Source organism: Lissotriton vulgaris, chromosome 8 (assembly GCF_964263255.1).
Source record: "Lissotriton vulgaris chromosome 8, aLisVul1.2, whole genome shotgun sequence".
Taxonomy (NCBI): domain Eukaryota; kingdom Metazoa; phylum Chordata; class Amphibia; order Caudata; family Salamandridae; genus Lissotriton; species Lissotriton vulgaris.
Genome location: NC_141696.1, coordinates 591,423,574 through 591,447,767, shown reverse-complemented (window position 1 = coordinate 591,447,767; position 24,194 = coordinate 591,423,574). Strand labels below are relative to the sequence as shown.

The 24,194-nt window shown below is 43.0% G+C and overlaps 1 protein-coding gene across 1 annotated transcript in view; it reads left to right on the top strand.

Moving 5' to 3' along the window:
- The window catches only part of CPOX (coproporphyrinogen oxidase), a 128,755-nt gene that overhangs the window by 26,296 nt on the left and 78,265 nt on the right, over positions 1 to 24,194 (top strand). Inside the window, exons 2-4 of the mRNA XM_086934430.1 lie at positions 7,185 to 7,328; positions 14,984 to 15,094; positions 21,112 to 21,253. Coding sequence (XP_086790556.1) covers positions 7,185 to 7,328; positions 14,984 to 15,094; positions 21,112 to 21,253 — 397 coding nt within the window. The remainder of the gene's footprint in view (positions 1 to 7,184; positions 7,329 to 14,983; positions 15,095 to 21,111; positions 21,254 to 24,194) is intronic.

The following is a 24,194-nucleotide window of genomic DNA, read 5'->3' as shown; positions in this document are numbered from 1 at the left end:
GTATTTATATAGATATACAGATGATATATGTTTATATATGTATGTATATATATTTATTCACTGAAAAAACCATAGGTTATAGACCATATATAGTTAGGAATTAGCATTTACAAAACCTTGAAAAATCACTGAAAAAACCATAGGTTATAGACCATATATAGTTAGGAATTAGCATTTACAAAACCTTGAAAATTCACTGAAAAAACCATAGGTTATAGACCATATATAGTTAGGAATTCGCATTTACAAAACCTTATTTTACTCACACAAAACCATTGAAATTCCATATATAGTTAGTTGCACTAACTATATATCGCGCACCCGCAATCCACTGCTGATGATGTCACATATTACATCATTCATGACATGGTCAGTGACATCACTGATGACATCACTGATGACATCTCAAATGACATCACTGATGACATCACTGATGACAACATCCAGTGACTGTATGTTTCTGTAAAGTTAAAATATGTCTTACATATTGAAGAATGAGTGGATGTATAAGTGTCTGGATGAAGGATTTAGTAGGTGCATGACTGACTGTATGAGTGAGTGATTAAATGTGTCTCACTGAGTGCATGGGTTAGTGACTAAACTGTCTTAATTTGTGCATCATTATGTCTGTTGTTCTGTAAACTGTTGCATGTGTTGATAAGTAGCTATATGAGTAACTATATGGGTTTGTGATTGGTTGCCCAAGTATTTGTATGGGAGACTGAGTGTGTGTGTGGGTGGCTGGGAGGTGTATGACTCTGTGCATAGATGTGTGAGCAGTTGATTCACTAGATGTATGGTTTCAAAAGTGCATGTGGAAACAGCTGTATGGGCGGTTGACTGTGTGCATGAGTGTATTGGTGAGTGAATGGATATCTCAGTGCTACATGTCAAAGTAAGTACATATGTAAAACACAGTACATGTGAGAGTTGACATATATAAATAACTGTGCATAAGAGCCAGTGAATGTGTGAGTGGCTGTATGGATCATTGTGAACTTGTATCAGGGATTGTATAAGAGAGTAAATATGTGTTAGTATATGTTTGAATAAGTAAAGTTTGTATAACTGTATAGTTGAGGAAATGGAGGTGTGATTGATTCTTTGCATGACTGACTAGGTGTGTGAGTAACTCCATGGATGAGTGACAGTCTGTGAGTGTCTGTTTACACTGATTGTATCTAAGGTTATATTAGAGTCTGAAGAGGTTCATCGTATTATCACATGAATGATATCATCAGTGATGTGATCAGTAATGTCAAATGAGATGTCATCAGTGATGTCATTTAAGATGTCATCAGTGATGTCATTTGAGATGTCATCAGTGATGTCACTGACCATGTCATTAATGATGTAATATGTGACATCATCAGCAGTGGATTGCGGGTGCGCGATATATAGTTAGTGCAACTAACTATATATGGAATTTCAATGGTTTTGTGTGAGTAAAATAAGGTTTTGTAAATGCGAATTCCTAACTATATATGGTCTATAACCTATGGTTTTTTCAGTGAATTTTCAAGGTTTTGTAAATGCTAATTCCTAACTATATATGGTCTATAACCTATGGTTTTTTCAGTGAATATATATATATATATATATATATCATGAAGAGAATCGCCATGCAAGGAAATGCCACTAAGGTGATAATGACAGCCTTCGTTTAATGTGGGCAACAGGCGTATTGCATTAGATCACACCAACTGAATCGCCAAACATGTTTCGGGCAAAGCGCCCTTGTTCACTGGCTGAAACAACAAAGTCCCGGCAGCTGTGTGGACTTGCACTCATGGGGTCATTGGGCAGCACGTAACGGAATTGACTGCAGCTGCACTGTTAACCAGAACGCATGCTCTCCCTGGTGAGGCATGCTGGGGGCTGCAGTCCAATATGCTCCTTCGGTGGGGTCCGTTATGTGCCAATTTTTGTTGCCTCTGGAAATTGTTTCAGGGGCAATCGGAATAATGTTGTACGCGGCGGCCTCAGCCGTGGAGGATGCACCACCCGGCAGGACCTCCTACAACGGGACTGAATGGCGGGGCTCTCCCTGCCTGTATTCAGCGCTGGTGCGTCGCAATTAAGGACTGTATAGTGTGCCGGGAACCCACTGAAGGGCTGTGAAATAATTTCCAGAGGCATCAAAAATTGGCACATAACGGACCCCACCGAAGGAGCATATTGGACTGCAGCCCCCAGCATGCCTCACCAGGGAGAGCATGCGTTCTGGTTAAAAGTGCAGCTGCAGTCAATTCCGTTACGTGCTGCCCAATGACCCCATGAGGAAGAAGCAAGTCAGCTTCGAAACGCGTCGGGGGAAGCATTAAAACCGGACCGAATTGGCAGTTCTTTGAAATAAAGAGTGTTGTTACACTGCACCAGCGGAGTGGCGTCCTTGTGTTCAGGGGCAATCGGAATAATGTTGTACGCGGCGGCCTCAGCCGCGGAGGATACACCACCCGGCAGGACCTCCTACAACGGGACTGAATGGCGGGGCTCTCCCTGCCTGTATTCAGCGCTGGTGCGTCGCAATTAAGGACTGTATAGTGTGCCGGGAACCAACTGAAGGGCTGTGAAATAATTTCCAGAGGCATCAAAAATTGGCACATAACGGACCCCACCGAAGGAGCATATTGGACTGCAGCCCCCAGCATGCCTCACCAGGGAGAGCATGCATTCTGGTTAAAAGTGCAGCTGCAGTCAATTCCGTTACGTGCTGCCCAATGACCCCATGAGGAAGAAGCAAGTCAGCTTCGAAACGCGTCGGGGGAAGCATTAAAACCGGACCGAATTGGCAGTTCTTTGAAATAAAGAGTGTTGTTACACTGCACCAGCGGAGTGGCGTCCTTGTGTTCAGGGGCAATCGGAATAATGTTGTACGCGGCGGCCTCAGCCGCGGAGGATACACCACCCGGCAGGACCTCCTACAACGGGACTGAATGGTGGGGCTCTCCCTGCCTGTATTCAGCGCTGGTGCGTCGCAATTAAGGACTGTATAGTGTGCCGGGAACCAACTGAAGGGCTGTGAAATAATTTCCAGAGGCATCAAAAATTGGCACATAACGGACACCACCGAAGGAGCATATTGGACTGCAGCCCCCAGCATGCCTCACCAGGGAGAGCATGCATTCTGGTTAAAAGTGCAGCTGCAGTCAATTCCGTTACGTGCTGCCCAATGACCCCATGAGGAAGAAGCAAGTCAGCTTCGAAACGCGTCGGGGGAAGCATTAAAACCGGACCGAATTGGCAGTTCTTTGAAATAAAGAGTGTTGTTACACTGCACCAGCGGAGTGGCGTCCTTGTGTTCAGGGGCAATCGGAATAATATATATATATATATATATATATATATATATATATATATATATATATATATATATATATATATATATATATATATATATATATATATATAATTCTTTTATAGAGAAGATATGGGTTATTCTTAAATTAAAGAAGGAGGATGTGTAGTGATATCTTTAATAGATTGTAGATTGTATTTACAATGTTCTGTATTCTGTGTGTTCCACATTTTGCTTCCACATTCTGCATACATATATGTTCAGATTAGAATGTGTTCAGTTGCTGTGTAGCCATTTCCTTGTGAGGATCTGGATATGATGCAATCCCGAGGATGTCAATAAACCTACTTTGGAAACTATACTTGTATCGACTCGTCTCTACATGAGGCAAGGAGTAGGAGCTGGGTTTTGGGTGATCAGAGTGTGAGCTGGTGTATTGTACAAAGTTGGTGAATTTTATGAGTTACTCTTTAACTATTTTAACAAGGTTTCTCATTCGTAGGACTCAGACGACAAAGCTCTCACTGTTAGTGCATTGTGGAGAGGGACCTTTCTCCGTATGACTAGAACCTGAAATAGTCTCTACCTTTAGATAAAGGCATGAGGCCAAACAATAACGACTTTATTTCACCAAAATGTGGGATTTTAACACTATTTAGACTGCATGAATAAAATAAAATTAGTAATAAACAAATAGCAGCTTTGCTAAAAGGAATTGATTATTTGGCTGGATATAACCACAAGTATCATAAAAGGATATTCTTCCATTACGACATATTGGTAATGTACACAGTGTAAATCCACAGCCATATGAAAGCCTTCAGAGGGTAATATGATGCATTTAAAATGTGCCAAATGAGTTATGTCAAGTGTCCTGGACTTTGAGTTGTTATCGTGAAGCTCTTTTGAGTCGTATTTCAACACAGTTCAACAGAAGATAGCACCACAGAACCAATACTAAGGCAAAAGCACATTCTTCATGCATGTATGTTTCTGTTTAATATGTACCCACTGACTCATTTTCTTAATACTGTTAGTTAATTTGTTGGCCACCCGGCTAATACCAATACAAATTATGAAAAAACATTGTAACCAGTTCAGATTTTTTTAAAACAATATCCATAAATCAGTTCAAATATATCCACTTATTGAAAGAAGAATATTTTGAATCCAGTAACTCATATGAAACATAATTTAAATTTCAGGTACAGTACATATAGATATATGCTTTGAAAATCAAACTATCTTCATGATGTATTAAGTAATGATGCACAAGTACATAGCAAATACCAGCCAAAGCTCAGGGGTCTCACACATTTGAAAATCCATACCATGTCAAAAAGATTTAATTCAACCTGTTAGACTAGTGTTAGGTAATGGCAAAATATAGAGTTGGTTTCAACAATTGGTGGCCAACCCAGTTTATATCTCCTGAACAGACCTTCATTTTATACCAAGCATGGTTTATTCACGGGGCCTTTGCAGGTTCAATTGCTAGAAATCCAGCATCATTTGCACAGATGTTCAACCATTCATCATCTGAATTGACTCCTCACTGCAAGTAGTAGTGGATGAAGAACTTCCTTTTTCGGACTGGCAAAGTGTGCAAGCACAATAAGGAGCTTAAGAATCGGTTATTCATATATCGATGTAGGCTGTGTACCCTAACTGCAGCTTAGAACATGTTTTCCTCCTTAAATGATGTTAAAGGACCATCTCAGTCGTAGTCAATAACCGTGCCATCAGTTAGAAGTTGGCAATTAGTTGTTTTGGGCTCATTTGCAATAGTAAGCTGTAATGATTACTTAAATCATAAATACATATGTTGAAGAGAACTGGAGCTGGAACAAGTAAACCACTAGCACTACTAGTTTCTAAACATGAAATTAATTAGCTAATTGCACTTTTCGACATAATATAATCAAAAATACTTTTGATGGCGGCATGCAGTTTTTAAAAATCTTTGCTTGCATGCGTACCATATAATAGAAAGTTTTGCTGGATTTTTCTGCAACTAATATCGGGGTATACATATCGAGTTATGAATAGGACGAGAAGTTTAAGAAATTCAAACAAATCCACTTGTTCCATTTAGAGTCATGCAGTCAGGTGACTGATCAAAGCAGCATTCTCGGTAACTGATAGGTATGATAATAGCTTCTGTGATCTCACCAAGGCTCATATTAAGTCAGGATTTGGATTCTAGCAAGGCTTTGATTCTCACGCTTTTCTGATTTAAACTGTACTCAGAATATACCAGAGGTTTAGATGTGTCAGATCTCTGAAAGTTTACAGGCTCAGTTAATGCAGAGGCTCTAGTTTAGGAATGGGGTCTGTTTCGGCCAAATATCTTATCATGGTAGGACTCTAAAATATTCAAGTTTTTTCATTATACGGAATTCTGGTAATAGCATAGTTCGGAATATATAATTTTTCTATGTGTACCATTGCTTTGTTACTTGTTTTAGTTTCCAATTTGCTTTTATTTCCCGAAATTTACTTTAAATATAACCAGAAAATACTTTCCATCCAGTGCGCCTGTTTCCAGCTGAAGAATAATGCTGTCATTCAAAGTCTGACCTTCTTTACTTGACCATAATATTAGTGGTTGGTGAAAAATTCCTCATTGTTGGCAGACTTCACTGAGTTCTGCCCCCTCCGTGTTCCACTTGGAATGTCGAGTTCTGGCAAACCACCGCCGCGCTGCAGTTTTTTCTTTTTTGTGCTCGGCTTGCCAATGTTAAGTTGGGTGAGCGCAAGGGAGAAGTTCCATCCCCTAGTGCAATTCCCCAATGCCGGCGGTCGCAGCAGGTCACAACCGTTCACGTTGAGAAAGCTGCCTCTTGAGTAGAAAATGAACATGAGCGGCAGAAAGAAGCAGCAGCCTCTGGAGCACTACATGGTGCTATTCTCCCTGATTATACGTGTAGAACATGTTCCCCTTGTTTATTTTGGGGGCAGAAAGCTTAAAGAAGCTGTTTTCTTTAAAGTGACGCTAAAAATTGCCTCTGATTGTGATCTAAATGTTTAGGCTTTTTTTATCTTTCTTGAATAAATTGTTAAAGCAATGGGCAACGGTGAATGTCAATGGAGTTAGGTGATTCTGTAGCTGCATTATTTACACCACAATAAAGGAATTACTACATTTTCCACATGATATGCAGATTTCACCCCAAATTTTTTTTTCTATCTTCTGTGAATAAAAATTATATTGACAAAATGTGCAGTATAATTTCCATTTTTTTGCTTAATAATTTGGTCCTCCCTGTTGTGTAATCAGAGTAGCCCGGACAGTGTTAAAGTTCTGTAGAACGGCTTGAGGGCTGTCATGATTATGAAATCTGTATTTCAGAGGCACCCATGAAATGGTTACCATATTTCACAGTTCTCTATGAAATATGGGATTTTACACCACTGGATTTTGTGCAACAAAAGCACCAAAACATGTAATCTATTGCAATACAATTTTTGCCGTAGCTGGCAATCTTCTGTCTCATGACCTCTAACAAGTTCACTGTCAATCAAAGGTTTGTGCTGCAGGTGGTTGATTTTGCTTTTCCACATCACAAAATAAACATGAATTATTATTGTGGAACTGAACAATATGTCCTGGACATTTCGTGATAGGAATTCACCAGTCCTGCAAATATTTTCTCCTGCAATCGAGCCCTTTTATGTGACTGAACCCAACCTCCTTTTTTTAAATGTCATTGTTATTAACCCCGCTGTTGAAATATTAACACCCCATAGCTGTGATTCCCCTCTCTGTTTAGTTTAAAAAAATGGATGGCTCAAATACTATTATCTCCCTATGAATTCACAAAGACCGCATTATTTCCCAATAATTAATACTATAACCGTTTCTGTTTACAACTGATCTTTCTAGGTGGTGGAGGCATCAGCTGTGTGCTTCAAGATGGAAATGTGTTTGAAAAGGCTGGCGTCAATGTCTCTGTAGTTCACGGCTATCTTTCAGAGGAATCCATTCAACAGATGAAAAGCCGTGGGAAATCGCTCAAAACAAAAGACGGTAAAGTATACAAAGTGTAAACATTTATGGCTTATACGTTTGGGAAACAAATTGGACCCATGACCCCAAAAAACTATTTTTAGCATCTCCTTTCTCCCTGTGACTTATGCAAAGGATTCTGCTACTTTTTGCAAAATATCCCAATTTACATGGAATTTATTCTTTATTTATTTGCGTATGGTATTTTTAAAACCCATCATCCTGCTGAGACTGTTTTGGAATGCTTTGGGTGGGGCAGCCATCATGCTTCGTGTGGGGCAGCCATCATGCTTCGTTCACACATAAGTTCTTTAGTAGTGTCACAAAAGCAGTTGTACTCTAGGATAATCGCAATACTCCTTGAAGCTGCAGATGGAAAAGTGTTAACTTGGAACAAAATGGGTGTGAACAGTTTGTTGGCTAAGGAGTTCGGTCGGATGGGTTCTTTGCATATAAAAATGTATGAGTGTGTGTTTATGCATTGAAGAGTCAAAAGCAATGTTTACTTATTTAACTTTTTTCTAGTTAGATATTATCCTATGTTTTGGAGAACTTATAACAAATACATTTAGTAGCAGACATTTTCTCTCATAAATGGTGAAAACAATGAAGCTTGAACAACAAAGAGTAGGTAGGTGGCTGGGAAAAAGATAAGTTCTTAAAAGCTTCCTGAAAGAGGAGATTAGGTCGCAATTGCAGATTGCCAGCTAGAATAGTCTAGGGTATGAGCCATGATTTCATTGGCTGAGTAAAAGAGGCAGGGCTACATGCTTTTCTGGCATTCAATAAATATTTGTGTATTTTCTTGGGAGAAGGCAGGTTGTTCCACAGTGAATATCTATGTATAGCTGAGTGGCAAAAATGTTTTAATTGGCTTATTTAATGTTCCTGGAGAGCTGATATATCTGGTGGGTCCTGCAGATGGATCCTAGTGCATGGATTTGGAATGCTTTATGGACCAGAGACTGTATTTTGAACTGTGATCTTTGACAAGAAGACAGTATGGCAGTTTGAGAATGGTCTACACACACAGACAAGAGGAAGAGCGGAGAGGCCCAGACAGTGATGGGGCAGGAGAGAGTGAGACAGAAGTAGAGGAAGAGCGGAGAGGCCAAGACAGTGAAGGGGCAGGAAAGAGTGAAACCGAGAGAGTGAGACAGAAATAGAGAAAGAGTGGAGAGGCCAAGACAGTGAAGGGGCAGGAGAGAGTGAAACGGAAACTGAGGAAGATTGGAGAGGCCAAGACAGTGAAGGGGCAGGAGAGAGTGAAACGGAAACAGAGGAAGAGTGGAGAGGCCAATACAGTGAAGGGGCAGGAGAGAGTGAGACAAATAGAGGAAGAGTGGAGAGGCCAAGACAGTGAAGGGGCAGGAGAGAGTGAGACGGAAACTGATGAAGAGTGGAGAGGCCAAGACAGTGAAGGGGCAGGAGAGAGTGAGACAGAAAGAGGAAGAGTGGAGAGGCCAAGACAGTGAAGGGGCAGGAGAGAGTGAGACAGAAATAGAGGAAGAGAGGAGAGCCAAGACAGTGAAGGGGCAGGAGAGAGTGAGACAGAAATAGAGGAAGAGTGGAGAGGCCAAGACAGTGAAGGGGCAGCAGAGAGTGAAACTGAAACTGAGGAATCGTGGAGAGGCCAAGACAGTGAAGGGGCAGGAGAGAGTGAAACGGAAACAAAGGAATCGTGGAGAGGCCAAGACAGTGAAGGGGCAGGAGAGAGTGAGACGGAAACCGAGGAAGAGTGGAGAGGCCAAGACAGTAAAGGGGCAGGAGAGAGTGAGACAGAAATAGAGGAAGAGTGGAGAGGCCAAGACAGTGAAGGGGCAGTAAATCAAACCAATAGGATGGACCCGTCCTTTGAATGATACGGTGGCAGACGCACAGTGCATTGAACAAGACTCTCTTCCTTATCGGCAGCCAGTGTTGGGAAACCAACGCCCTCTTAGAAGAGGCGCTCCTCGGGAGCATAAGAACTGCGTTCTGGATACCTTGGAGTCTTTGCATGCATTTAGCCGTAACACCCAGGTACAGTATATTACCATAATCAAGGCGCAATGTCATCAGGGTATGCACCATGGTATTCCTGGCTGCAGTAGGCAGCACATCCAAGGTTTTCCGAAGGCCCCACAGGACTCCAAAACAGGCGCCTGCTACCCGCCTGATATGATGCTAAAAGGAGAGCTTAGTGTCCAGCCATACCCCAAGGTTCTTTGCCTGTGCGCAGGGCGTGGGTCCCAGACTCTGGGACCACCATGTCTATGACCCCACTGACGGGGCTTTCCCTATCACAAGCACCTCAGTCTTATTGCCATTCAATTTCAGGCAATTATTAGCCATTCACAATGCAAGATCGTGCATGCATGCCACGAAATTGGAGGCTGCCATATCCTGTGCCTGTGTCAGGGAAACCACCAGTTGATTATCATCGGCATAGGACACAACCATAATCCCAAATTCGTCTGCAATCTCAGCAAGAGGCGTGACATAGAGATTGAACAGGGTCGGGCTCAGGGTCGATCCCTGAGGCACCCCTTGTTTCAGTTTGATGACTTTAGAATAGTGGGAGCCCTGCCTCACCTGAAAACTGCGCTCAGACAGGAAGGATTTCATCCAGCTCAATGCACTGCCAGACACACCTCCTTTCCTCAAACACTGCAACAAAGTATGGTGGGCAACAGTGTCAAAGGCAGCTCTTAAATCCAGCAGAATGAAGGCTGCCGTCTGTCCAGCATCAACATATTTCTTAATGGTTTCAGTGGCGAGTAGCAGGGCTGATTCCGTCAAGTGGAGGGCCCGAAAACCAGACTGAGTTGGATGAAGGAGATTGTATTTCCCAATATGCCCAATAAGTTGCGTATTTACCACCTTCTCTGCAACCTTTGCGAAGGAAGTAAGGAAGTAAGGAGATTGGATGCAGATTATCAAGTTGGTCTAGGCTAATGTGCGGTTTCTTGGGTAGCGGAAGGACCACTGCTTCCTTCCATCTTACTGGCACTGCACCTGTCATGAAAGATAACTCCTAGAGGTGTCTAATACATGGCTCAAGAGTTGCAATTCTCCCTCTAAGTACTTTAGGGGAGGCAGAGTCTCTTGGAGAGCCCGACTTGACACTGATACAGATTTTTGTTAACAACTCTGGAGAGGGAACAGTAAATCTATCAATACATTTGATCTCTAGAACATACCCTGCTTCCCCCAAGGTCTCGTGGCCTACTAGAGCAGAGTCTGGGAAGGTGGAATAAATCTTCTCAACCTTATCTGCAAAGAAATCCGCCACATGGTTGCATGACTCCACTGAGCCAGTTGCTGGTACTGCCGTTGTCTCTAGGGAAGATATTTCTTTGTAAACCCTAAACAGTTCCTTTGCCGAATTTTCCGCCACCCCAATTCTTTCCTGGTAGTATGATGCCTTAGCCCTTCTGATGAGCACATGATAGCTCTTCAGAGTGACTTTATACTCCCTCCTCACCTGGTCCGAAAAGTCTTTCCTCCACCGCCTTTCTAGGCTTTTTCAATCTGCTTTAGCAGTTCTCAGGGCGGTATTATACCAGGGAGCAGATTTTTGTACTCTTCCCAGCTTTTTTTGTGATCAGGGAGCGGTGCTATCCGGTGCCTCTGTAATACGCCTATCCAAGTTTTCATGTGCGCTTTCAACATCTATGCCCCCCGGCAGCCCACCCTGATAGAGGGCACTGTTAAACTTTTCCTGAGAGAAGCCAGCCCACTTCCAGCATACTATTCCCATCTTTCATTTCTCCTGTACCTTTAACCCAGGCAGCATCACCGCAAAAGGAACCAGGAAATGGTCTGACCATCAAACAGGAAGTGGTGGGTTACAACTATGGCATCCCAGTTAGCGAAAATGGAGTCGAGCAAATGGCCCAGTTGATGGGTGGGGGAATCCGGTTTTAGCATGAGTTGTAAAGTAGCCATTTCCTGACATAACTCACGGGCCCCCACGTTCTTTGCATCATCAAAATGCAAATTGAGATCGCCAAGCACTAAATGTTTTTCATATCGCAGTGCTGGTTGTGTGAGACATTCTATCAGGCTAGGGGAGAAGCGATTGGGAGGTCCAGGGGGTCTGTAGACCAGGAGTCCTTTCAAGATATAATTTGTGGCCACCCTGATCGTAAAAAGACCAGCCTTGCTATCTGCAATAGCGACCAGCTCGAGAGAGCATTGGATGGTGTGTTTAAATATGATTGCCACCCCACCTCCTCTGCCGGAACGCCTATCTACCCTGGTGACCGCATAACCACTGGATAGGGCCTCGAGGATCTCAGGCGCAGAGTCCTCATCAAGCCAAGTCTCTGAGACGAACATCACGTCTACCTGACCATCTAAGAGCTGGTCGTAGATCTCCATGCTGTGCTTCCTAAGTGATCTAACATTCAGTAGGCAGCAGTTCAAAAGTGAGCTCGCCTCCTTTTTCCTCCCTCCCAGCGCTAGGTCTAAACGAGCAGTGCCTGCAATCCCAGCTCTTCCTTCCGCCCTCAATGCTGTGCCTACACGGGTCTGCCATTGCGGGGCAAAGAGCATACAGTTCTTGGGGAGCTATACTGTAGCCCTGCTCCGAAACAACCAGGGGTTCTGGCCCCGAGCCCCGACCGGCCGCGGACGGGCGCAGACGGGATTGCCTTTGGCGCGGCCGCTAAGGCATGCAGCTTTTATAAGTGCGAGCTCCCTGCAACTAGACCGCTAACCGGTCAAAGCGGAAGTGCCTGGCTCTCCCTTCCCTGCCCTCCGCGCAACGGTACTGAGGCGGGAAGGAGTGAAGACTGAGCCCAGGCTTCCGTAGAGGTAAGAATGACAAATGCCCCTAGCACTCCCCCTCAAAGGAAATGTGTGCACCGATTTAAAAGAAACTTAATGCCAGCAGAGTTCCAACATTAAAAATAATAAAACAGATTGCCCACACACTTTTTAGCGCCGAGCGGTTTAAGGACACTGCCACTGCCCCATTCAACGCACCGCGGCCACGAGCCCTTCGCTCTTTATGAGTGCGAGCTCCCCGCAACTAGACCACTAACCGGTCAAAGCGGAAGAACCTGGCTCTCCCTTCCCCGCCCTCCGCGCAAGGGTACTGGTTACCGCGTTGGACCGAGGCTTATTGCTTCGGAGGGCTATAATTCTTTTTATTTTTTTAGAATTCATAACTCGGCTCCTACATTTTGTTTTTTGCCATTTTGGTCTTGATTTATTTCTAAAATTGTCTATTTTTGTGTGTTTGTATGTGGTGTGTGTGTGCACACTTTACACATTGCCTCTTTAAATAAGCCTGACTGCTCTGTGTCAAACTACCATGGGTGATCACCAACTGTCTTTTAGTGTATATTTAGCTTACCCTGTCTAAAATGGTAGTGCCTACGCTGACAGGGTGCATACCTCTGCCAACGACAGTTCTCATTTCTAACACAGATTGTGTATTAATAGATATGACTAAACAAGTGTGCATATACTACACCACTAGCCACTCCTTTTCAAAAACATTTAAGGGGAGGGCTTGGGAGGTGTTATTGGAGGGAGGCAAGTTGTCCTATATATCTTTAATTTTATTTAAAGCCCTATTCAAATGCCTTTAATATCTTTATAAAGCACTGTTTGTTGTCCCAGGAACTGAAGCACAATGATCTGCGTCTCATTGAGCATTAAAATAAAACATTTATTACTGAAGGGAGACCTTAAGCATGATTTTGTCTCCGACTTTGATGATTGCTCTGCCCCCACATTCAGATTCATAGCACCCCCCCCCCTCCCCAAGTTCGGGTCTTGTTGCACTTCTAATAGTCCATATTTTTCAAAAATGAGTACTGGGAACTGCCTTACTGCCCCTTGCAATACACACAAAATCGCAAACTCCCAATTTGCACAATTTCTAGAAACGATCAACAGGTAATGCTAGCCCATTATAATTTTGGAGAACTAACCACTTTGGCCAGCACCCCGCTCTGAAAATTGGTCTGAAAATGTATTCAATTGCATTTGCATTACTCTCCCTATTAAAGTCCAACACAACATAGGACTTAGAAGGAAGTTCTGGTGTGATATAGCTCCCAAGGACTCATCCAGGCTGAGTTAAATATACTTTGAGAGCTGCCAAATTTCAGTTTCTGCATCATTTGCCCATTTGCAATATGTATAGGTATGATATTTCATAATTCTGATACTTTACCTGGGACTTAAAGAAACACAACACAAGCAAAACAACATGCTGTCTTTTCCTGATATCCCTAAAGTGGTGTCTGTTCATAATCAACTTGTGTTAGTTCCTGTAGGACTACATGTCATATGTCATATGTACCTTACCTAAATTTCTACTTGCTAAAATGCCTTTACAGAAATTTGCCTGCATCCATTCATCCATTTCTGCAGCTACCAAAGCATGTTCACATTTCAGTGTACTGTCCCCTTTAAACAATGACATGCAAGTTTAAAGAACTTTGAAAAAACACTAAAAAAGCGTGTAAGTGTGCACAATGTCAAGTGTCTTAGCTTATTTTCTAACGACCTGCAGTCCTCTCCGGTCCTTGAGGATCTGCTCATCTCTCCCTTTAACTTCTGGCTTGCCCTGTCAAAAGACTTCTTCTTTATAAATGAAGACCCCACAATCCCATGCAACTACGAAATAGAGTTAATTTAAAAAATTGCCCCTTTTTGTGGTCTTATTACAGACCGCTTTAGATGTCTTTCACAAACAGCATTCCAACTAATACTTTCTCATATGTTTAGCATAGGCTTTGGGTCTGCTCCCTGCTTATGATTGGATGGCTTTTTTGTCCATTTCAGTTATCTGCTTTTGATTCAGTGATTTTCCTCCTTATTCTTGGGCTTGTCCTGCCTGTGTAAGCAGTTAGTTTTACTCTGTTTTTCACACAATGAGTGCATCTATCCACTGCTTTGCATCAACTATTTTTCTTCTTACTTTTTTCTGTGCCAGTAAAGATTTTGTACTCTAAGTGCTACCAGCTTGTTACCATTTTCTTCCTCTTTTTCTGTTTCTTTACCCCTCTTTACGGTACCAACACCCCCAGCCATCTTCTACCTCTTCTGCTATCCCGCTGTCCCCGTTACTGCTTGCTCCCTCGACCCTGACATAGATCATTGCTTTGGCTCGGTCTTTCTCATCCCTCTCCGGTCTCTCCATAGCCACTGCTTTTGGCTCTATCTGTACTTGTAGAATTGTGTCGGCACTGGCAAAGCAAAGGGCAGAATATTATTCGGTTTACTTACAAGATGGACATCAGGTCCTGTACTACACAAGAGAACTCTGAGCAAGCCTTCCCAACCTGGCTTTAAGTCTGCTACCTCCCATTTAATACCCCTCAAACGTTGACTAGTCGTAGGGGCCTGTCGTCAGTGCTACAAAGTGCTGTAGTTCTGCTCCAAAACTATACTTTAGACTCCAAAAACTATATTGCAGCGACCTGCATGATGCTAAACTTTGCACAGAGCAGACTATTCTCCAGTGTGAAGTACTTATTTTGCACTCACCTACCTGCTACTCTATCGACATTTGTGAGCTGTTACTATCCATAGTGTTCAGTTGCTGTTTGAGTCAAGTCTTGCTTTATATGACTACCAGTGTTTTTTTAACTGCATGAGATTGTCCTCTGCATGTGTTTTTATTCATTTTAAGGAAACCTTATTTATGTGGCTTTATTTTCTTTTTTTAATAGGAAAATTGCCTTTCTGCGCCATGGGAGTGAGTTCTGTTATCCATCCTAAGAATCCTCACATTCCGACAATCCACTTCAACTACAGATACTTTGAAATTGAGGAAAGCGATGGTAAGTAACACAAATTCATTGTGAGGGGAGGCAAGAGTCAATTTTGAAACAGAAGCCGAAAGCAGCGTATGGTGTAGGGTTTCGAAAATGTAACAAGTGACATCAATTCTGAGACCTTCAAATGCTTCAGAAAGGGGGTAAGTGACTGGTATTGTACTGTAGAATTTCTGTACATTTTTCTATACCGCTTGTTGAGGTTTTGAAGCGCTATCTAAGTGGGAGAACAATTGGAACCGAATCTTACAGGGCATATGTTTGTAAGGGTGTAGGTTGCTGTTTTAACTAAAGTGGAGAGATTTCATGTTGTGCATGATATCCCAAAAGAGTATGCTCCTAACATCTACAGCATAATCAAACTGTATCAATTTGTTGGAAAGCCCAAGCCTTTGTTGGTTATCTGAGTACCAGTATGTTTGACAATCCTGATAATTTATGGGGGCGAGTTTCATGATTTGCATGGCAGCTCAAGCAAGGTTGCTCCCCACAAGGAACCATGTTTGAAGTCCAGCTGCTGGCGGCACTCTTAAACCTCTGAAATCACTTTAGGGAGTTCTCCCAGGAATGATTGGAACCCAACTTTTGGATTTACTGTAAACCTGTCCAGTAAACTACTATCTGGAGTCTACCGAAGGAGGGGCGGAGAAGCAACATATGGTGGGCAGTGGTTGCAGACTATTAGACAAATGTTCATTGTATCTATCCAAGAGCAACTGAGGAGCAGCAAATCAGAAGCACTGTTCGGAGGCAAGCTGATAAATGTGCTCGACCCGCTGATGTGTTTACATATGTTTTTAAACATCCCATCATTTTTGACGCATGGCACATGCATGACAATTACACTAGTGGACTTGTTGACGCCATCAGTTAATTTATTATTCATTCTGACCATTTGGGGATTTTAACTCTTATGGTACGGGTACATCCTTTTATGACGAAAATTATGAGTGTGTGTTCAAAAACATGGTCCATCGAAGGAGACCAAATAAGGTATAACTAATTCTTTAGTTTATAATCTTATGCCTTATATGTTCCTTATTAGACCTGGCACAATTGGCGTGGGTCTCCCTTCCATTTTTTGCTGTAGCCTCCTGCAGTTTTGCTATGTTTGTGCTGGTCTAGATGCTTTGGGCACTTGGAAACTGCTGTTCAGTGCCAAAGTGCAAGTGCTCCCTATTGTAAATGGTTGTAATGGATTAGTGACTCCATGATTGGCTTATTTGATTTCCTTCTCAGACCCTAGTACAGTGCACCATGTGTGCCCAGGGCCTGTAAATCAAATGCTGCTGGTGGGCTTGCAGCACTAGTTGTTCCACCCACAGAAGCAGCTTGTAAACTATGGCTCAGGCTTGCCATTGCAGAGCCTGTGTGCAGTCTGGGGCTGCCATGTCGACTTGGCAAGTGCACCCACTTCCCAGTCCCTAAACCTTTTCTTTTCTACATATTAGTCACCCCTAAGTTAGGCCCAGGTACTCCTGTGACAATTAATTAAAAGGGGTAGCCCAACTAAAGTCAGTGGAGCTGGGTATCCAATTCAACGAAGAAAACAATGGTCCTGGACCAATACCTATTCAAACATAAATTAATTCGAAGGTACTGATATTCTCAACAAGAGCTACTATTGAGTTAGCTCACATAACCAGGAAACTAATAAAAAAAAACAAATGTGCACCAGACCTAATCATTTCAATACAGTTTTTCCAAAGAAGGGCATATATTTTATTTCACATATGTATATATTATTCAGTAAAAGATCATCATATGATTCAAAAACAGTCAACAGAAAGATGGGAAGAAAGGGTTGCTCCAAAGGGGATCGTGAAGGAATTGTTTGTGCTCAAGTGTAAGAAGATTTTAGAACAGGGAGAGATTGCCAAAAGAAAAAGCAGCATACATTTTCATAATTCAGTGTAAGCCTGGTAATTATTAATCAGTCATCGGAAAACTTGCCCAGTAATAGTACTTGTTATGTTTACACCATTGATGTCTAAAAATTGGAGGATTATGTCTCCTTTAAGGGAGGGGCACAGGGAACGAAGTTCCAGGTTTCCAAAATGGAGGGGGTGTGGGGTCGACATTTCAACCCGACTTGACAGCAGAAGAGGGAGATTTTGACCTCAGCCTCGCTGGTTTTCAGAACAGGGGGCCGAACAGGGATGGGGCAACCCTAAAGCTCAAGAGGCACATTGTTCAGAAAGTCCCAAACAGTCAAGATCTATATTTGTTTTAAAAATAATTGTTTCGAAAATTAAGCCCATAATACCCACCTCACAAGGTCATGGGTAATACCCAGTGTTTTGAACATATATTAAGGGCGAGAAACAAGATGGTGCACATGTAAGAGAGTAAGTGAATTCAACTCTCTCTAAGGAATTCATATTCATCTCATGTATGAAAGCAACAAAAGTTACACTCACCTGCCTAAGGAGTGCGGTATGGTCCCCAACGAATGGGAGAAGGACCCTACAAATCAAGGGAGTACTGTCACTATCATGTATGTCTATGACACAATTTCAAATGATTCCATTATAATTTACAATGTAGAACTTACCCGCAGAGGATTACGCGGGGGGTTCATTTGCAATGAAAAGGACCTCTGTAGTCAAATTTACAGGGCCTGAAAATAAGGACAAAGTGCATCAGTAAACCAACTACCTTCAGGGCAAATGATAATATAATCAACATTAATGTAGAAAAAATATAATAACTTACCCGCAATAAATGCATGGTAGAGGATCGCTAATTGGTAAATTCTCAGGCGGTCGGAATATCTCGACCTACCGGGGCTGTAAGATACATGAGGATAGTGTTAGAATTGGTACGAAATGAACACAACAGAGAGCGGGCATTTAAAATTGTATTGGGAGCGTGATTACACGCTGAGTTACCTTGAGCGCCATCAGTCGCTGGCTATCTCCCTGCAGTATCAACCAACTAGTGGTGAACCACAAGAGAATTTTGGTAGGAAACCAAGTACGGGGCATGGTGACGTTGTGTATGCATCTTGCTTATGTTGATGGCGCTACCGCGTATGAAAGAAAGACTACGGGGAGTCCCTAGTTCTAATATTGAGCACCATTTCAATACAAATAGTCTGCAGGCTCATTTAGCACAACGGTCCTGTTAGAAATCATGTGGCCGATTTAGAAATGATGACATTGTCCAACTACATTAAAATAAAATGACCTAATGGATTGACATAATTATTCAAAACAACACATTAAAAATCATTACAAGACTGCATGAATATTAAGAACATTACAACCAAAAGCATATTGATGTAATATATATATATTAAATATAGACAATTGTGTATATGCATGCCACAATTATTTTGATGTACAGACATAAATATCCAAATGTCAAGGTCATATCCTCATAACGCCTACAACATCTTAATGGAAAGCTGAATAATTGCCATAGTTGTAATGCCTTTGAAAACTCTGCTAAGTTAACCATGCTTTATGGTACATATATGTTCAAGTTCAAAATAACTTTATTCGGATTCCGAAAATCCATAAAAGCACAATAAAATGACATTTGTACAACAATCATAATAAAATCCATATCAAAATAAATTAGACAGTTTATAATAATGTATCGTTAACAATTCATCGATTGATTTGAAAAGGTATTCATACAGGGATAACAATGTCAAAGGGTTATACATCATCTTACAAGCCCGGGTGGCAATTTTCAAAAAAGTACTAGTGCGAAAAACCAATTCTTCATTGGTCAAGGAAAGCAGCCACTGGTAGGCTTAGGAAACAGGTCTCTGCTCTTTAAACAAGCATTTGCAATGCAATAGGTCTCGCTTTTAATTGAGTTTGAGCTATTGGCATTGTAAATGACAATGTTTTATTTACTTGTTGATTTTTAAAACATAAATAAAAAGCATTGTTATTTACAATGCCAATAGCTTAAACTCTCACAAATGCGAAACCTAGTGCATATGGTCAGGTCTAAACTGGAGTGGGTGGCATGGTGAGCAAAAGAATGATGGATTTAACCCAGATCTCTTGACTGGGGATGAATGTTTTGATTTGTTCTGCACAAAAAACGAGTTTAGTATACCTGAACTCAGAATGTTAAAATACATCTTTTAGTGTGGGTGATTTTTACATTCTGTGTTTGAAAATACCACTTTTAGAAAGTAGGTATTTTCTCGCCTGACCATCCAGTATGCCTCTGCTAGGTTTGTGTCTTCCATGACTGCTTTTTGAGTGTCAGGGGGCTGGAGAGGGCTTTAGCTCCAGTAGTCTGATGAGTCAGGGCTGGGCTGAATAGGACCTGGGTTGAATAGAGAGTAGGGGTAGGAGATTTCCTTTCACTTGCCTGAGCCTACATAGAATAGAGTAGGGAGAGGAGATTTCTTTTCACCTACATGAGCCAGGTCTGCGTTCAAGAATGCGGTCTCCACCTCATGCCAAGAAGCTGCACCAGGGAGGAGGAGGACAGAAATGGTTTTGACTAGGTACAGACACTCTCTGCCTTCAGAGAATAAAAGGATTTAGTAGTATAAATATTGGGGCCCAGACCACAGAACTTTAGATAACTTCTGGGAATCAAGACAAACCTTTGCCAAGGAGAGAAACCAAGAAAGCTGAAGGAGGAGACTGCCCCTGTGCTGTGTGCTCTTTGAGATTGGCCTGCAGTGGTTACTTATTGCCAATGAAAGGATAAAGGGAACTTTGTGTGTACTTTTTCATCTTGAGTTAGATCTCCAGGGGCTTAAAGCTGAGCTTACCTCCTGTTCTGAAGTCTCAGGGACACAAAGACTTCACCACCAGCTCCCCTGAATTGCTTTGCTGGGAATTCTACCTGCAGAGCGGTGCCGGCTGCTGTTTTTGGGAGCTGGAAGCGCGACGCAACAAGGAAGAAGCGTGTTGCTGCCGCAGCTGTTACCTTCGCATCACCGAAGAAGCATGCCGCAGCTGTTTGCCGATGCATCGCCGAAGAAGTTGCATCGCCGGAGAAGCGTGTCGCCGCCGCAGAGGTTGCTGTTGCATCACCGGAGAAGCATGTCGCATGGCCTGTCGCGGCTCAAGAGTTCACTGAGTTGGCCCCACGGCCGTCAGGCGTGCATGCATCACAACCAAGTTGTCGCATCGCATCAAAAATGCCATTTTGTTGCATCGCAACAGATCATCGCTTCGAGTCACCATCTTGTTGCATCGCAACCGGAACGCAGTAAGAAACCAACGCTTCACCTCCACTCTGGTAAGGAACCGACACATCACCTCCCCTGCTCTGCAGTAAGGAACAGACTCCTCACCTCCCCCGAAGCAAGAAAAAGACGCATCCCCTTCCCTGTGACCCTTTTGTTTGTTTTGCATTAGGCATCCAAGGTACTTTGAGAGTAAAGTGTTGCATTTACCATCTACATTGAACTAAGCTATTTCTACCATTGTAAAGTCATATTCTTGATATTGTATTGTGGATTTTTGTCGTTTGGTCTGGTGTTAAGTCTAGTAAAGATTACTTATTATTCTAAACTGGTGTGGTGTCCATTTGTAGTGTTTTCACTGTATTACTGTATGTGTTCACTAATGCTTTACACACTGCCTCTGAGATAAGCCTGTTTTCTTATGCCACGCTTCCAAGTGGATGAGCAGTGGTTATTTTGAAAGTGTATCCCCTTTCCCTGACTAGAAGCTAGAGTCCCTATTTGGACAAAGGTGCAAGCCATTGCCAACTAGAGACCCCCATTTCTAACATTCCTCATAGAAAATGTGCATGCTCAAGAAGCACATTTCTGATTTGCTGGTCCTAGTGTCTGAGATCCCTTGCTTTGCTCGTTAACAATTTTGACGTGTATCTGCCAAGCAAGTTTTCCTTACAAGTGATTTTTGTGACTAACTTCTTGACTCGTTTTTTTTTGTGCTTGATGTGGTGAAATACGTATACATTTTCTTCTTCTGTCAAAGATTTGGTATTGAGATATTAGTGCAGGGATTTTGACTGACTCAACCGTATTTCTAGCTAACGGTTATGATTTCACTCATGATTGCCTCTCACAGGTAACAAGCAGTGGTGGTTTGGTGGTGGAACGGATCTTACTCCAACCTACTTGAATGAAGAAGATGCTGTGCATTTCCATAAAACATTAAAGGAAGCTTGTGATAAACATGATCCTGAACTGTATTTCAAGTTTAAAAAATGGTAGGTAGAATACAGTGCGAATTGTTCTCTACAAGATATTTTTATGTTTTGTATGTCGGCAATATTCAAAATTAATTGCCGGCCCAAACCACATGAATAAAACATGGTATGTGTTTACATTGATTAACTAGCTACATTTTAAAGTTCATACTGTTGAACTCTTAAAGTGAATGTTTTCAGTTCTTTCTAAGCCTGGTTATTAAACAAGACACAGCCTCTTCTAAGTGTGTTACTTTCCTAAAGTTTTGTTTTTCGAAAAATTCAATTTTTGTAAACATTTATTCCAGTCCATTATCAGTTATAATGAAATCGTTTTGAAACTAAATGACCTCACATATTTGAATTATGATTGGATGTTATGATTGTTCTACCCATATCAATAATCGATTGAAATACTCTGCAATATCTGACAAAATTACTTGATATTTAATTCAAAATGAGGGTCTCTGAAAAGGAACAGCGAGCACGAACCCATCTGAAACAAGCACTGGCGTTGCCAATAGGTCTCGCAGTAGGAAAGTTGGAGCTATTACAATTGCAAATAACAATGCCTTTTATTTTTGTTTTCATTTTAAAAACATAAAGGGCTTTGTCATTTACAAAAGCAATAGCTCCAACTTTCCTACTGCGAGACCTATTGTGCACTGCACAGTGTGGGTGAAAGTGGCACTGCGTGGGTGTGAGTGGCGTTGCGTGGGTGATAGTGGGCTTGCGTGGGTGTGAGTGGTGTTGCGTGTCTGAAAGTGGTGCTGTGTGGGTGAAAGTGGCACTGCGTGGGTGTGAGTGGCTTTGAGTGAGTGGCGTTGCGTGAGTGAGTGGCGTTGCGTGGGTGAGTGGCGTTGCATGTGTGAGTGGTGTTGCGTGGGTGAGTGGTGTTGCGTGGGTGAGTGGCGTTGCGTGGATGAGTGGCGTTGCGTGGATGAGTGGCGTTGCGTGGATGAGTGGCGTTGCGTTTGTGAGTGGCGTTGCGTGGATGAGTGGCGTTGCATGTGTGAGTGGTGTTGCGTGGGTGAGTGGCGTTGCGTGGGTGAGTGGCGTTGCATGTGTGAGTGGCGTTGCATGTGTGAGTGGCGTTGCATGTGTGAGTGGCGATGCGTGGATGAGTGGCGTTGCATGGATGATTGGGGTTGCGTGGATGAGTGGCGTTGCGTGGATGAGTGGCGTTGCATGTGTGAGTGGTGTTGCGTGGGTGAGTGGCGTTGCATGTGTGAGTGGCGTTGCGTGGATGAGTGGCGTTGCGTGGATGAGTGGCGTTGCGTGGATGAGTGGGGTTGCGTGGATGAGTGGCGTTGCGTGGATGAGTGGCGTTGCGTGGATGAGTGGCGTTGCGTGGATGAGTGGCGTTGCGTGGATGAGTGGCGTTGCGTGGATGAGTTGCGTTGCGTGGATGAGTTGCGTTGCGTGTGTGAGTGGTGTTGCTTGGGTGAGTGGCGTTGCGTGGGTGAGTGTGGTGTTGCGTGGGTGATAGTGGGCTTGCGTGGGTGATAGTGGGCTTGCGTGGGTGTGAGTGGCGTTGCGTGTCTGAAAGTGGTGCTGTGTGGGTGAAAGTGGCACAGAGCCTTTGATGTGGCCTGGTGCAGGAGAAATGCTGCTGCTGGGAACAGATGGCCTGGCCGTGAAGCAGGGGGCGGGGCAGCGCTGTGGAAGCCTGTGGGAGGGTGATTGATGCCTTTGATGTGGCGATATTAAACACCCCCCCCCCCCATGACGAAGTTAAACAGTGGAAATTCATTGGGCGAGCAGACTAAAAGTCACGTTTAAGGCTGTGATTCGGACCTTTTGAGGAACGCAGAAAGAGGAAGATTCTTCCTCGTGTTGGCATGGATGGGTTAAAAAAATTGTAAACAACTTAAATCTCCGGTTTTAAAGTGAATTTATTAAATTAACGTGAATACCTACAAAGTGGCCTTTATTTTATTATTTGCAATCCATGCTTACTTTAAAAAAAAATCCTGATGCAATGCGAGTTTGCTTGATATGATAAAGGTGTAATATCAAACAGATTTAAAATGCTACACAAACAAAACGACTTTATGTAATATTCTGCAGGCCTTCGCCTTCACAACAGATTACCAACGCATCGCATGCAGCTACGCCCTGCCACACAAGTGAGAAGGCGAGTCATTCGTGTCCTTCCATTTACAACAGACAAATGCCGACCAAGTGCCATCTTATAAATACTTGATCATTTTTAAATAATTCAGGCTTCCATCAGGGGTCATTTTACTTGTTATTACATAAATTATTTACACGATAATTAGGAGAATGTACAATAGAAAATCTTCATCTAATTGTTCACTTTAGAGTATTGCGGGCAGAGACTGTGGCGCTGTTGAGATGGCTGTGGTAGTCGTGGGTAGGCTGTGAGTAGTAGCGTTGGAGGGTGAGGGGAGAATTTGGGCTTCGGTGGTGGGGAGACGCTGGGGGCAGGAGAAGACGAGAGCGGGGTTTCCCCTGGACTGAGTGGTCGCTCCCCAGTGTCCTGCTGCGTCACTGGTATCATCACTGCTTTGCTTTCTGCCATTTACTGCTGCCTGCTGTTTGCTTGCTAGACGCTGTATTGTAACTGCATTTTGTCATTTATTTAAAGCGCCGCTTTTCCTGTTTGCCTGCTAGACGCTGTATTGTAACTGCATTTTGTCATTTATTTAAAGCGCCGCTTTTCCTGTTTGCCTGCTAGACGCTGTATTGTAACTGCATTTTGTCATTTATTTAAAGCGCCGCTTTTCCTGTTTGCGCGCATTTCCACTGGGCTCCCCCCTCCGCCTCCATTTTGTCGGATTGTTGTTGTTGTTTTGGTCATCCCGAGCCCGCCCCGCCTCCCAGCTGAGACGCCCTCGCCCCTCCCCCTCCACTATCCATATATGACAGTAGTTCCTGCGCGCAGCGTCCACGCGCAGCGACCGCGCCCAACCCGCGCCGAAGGTGCGCCAAAGGTAAG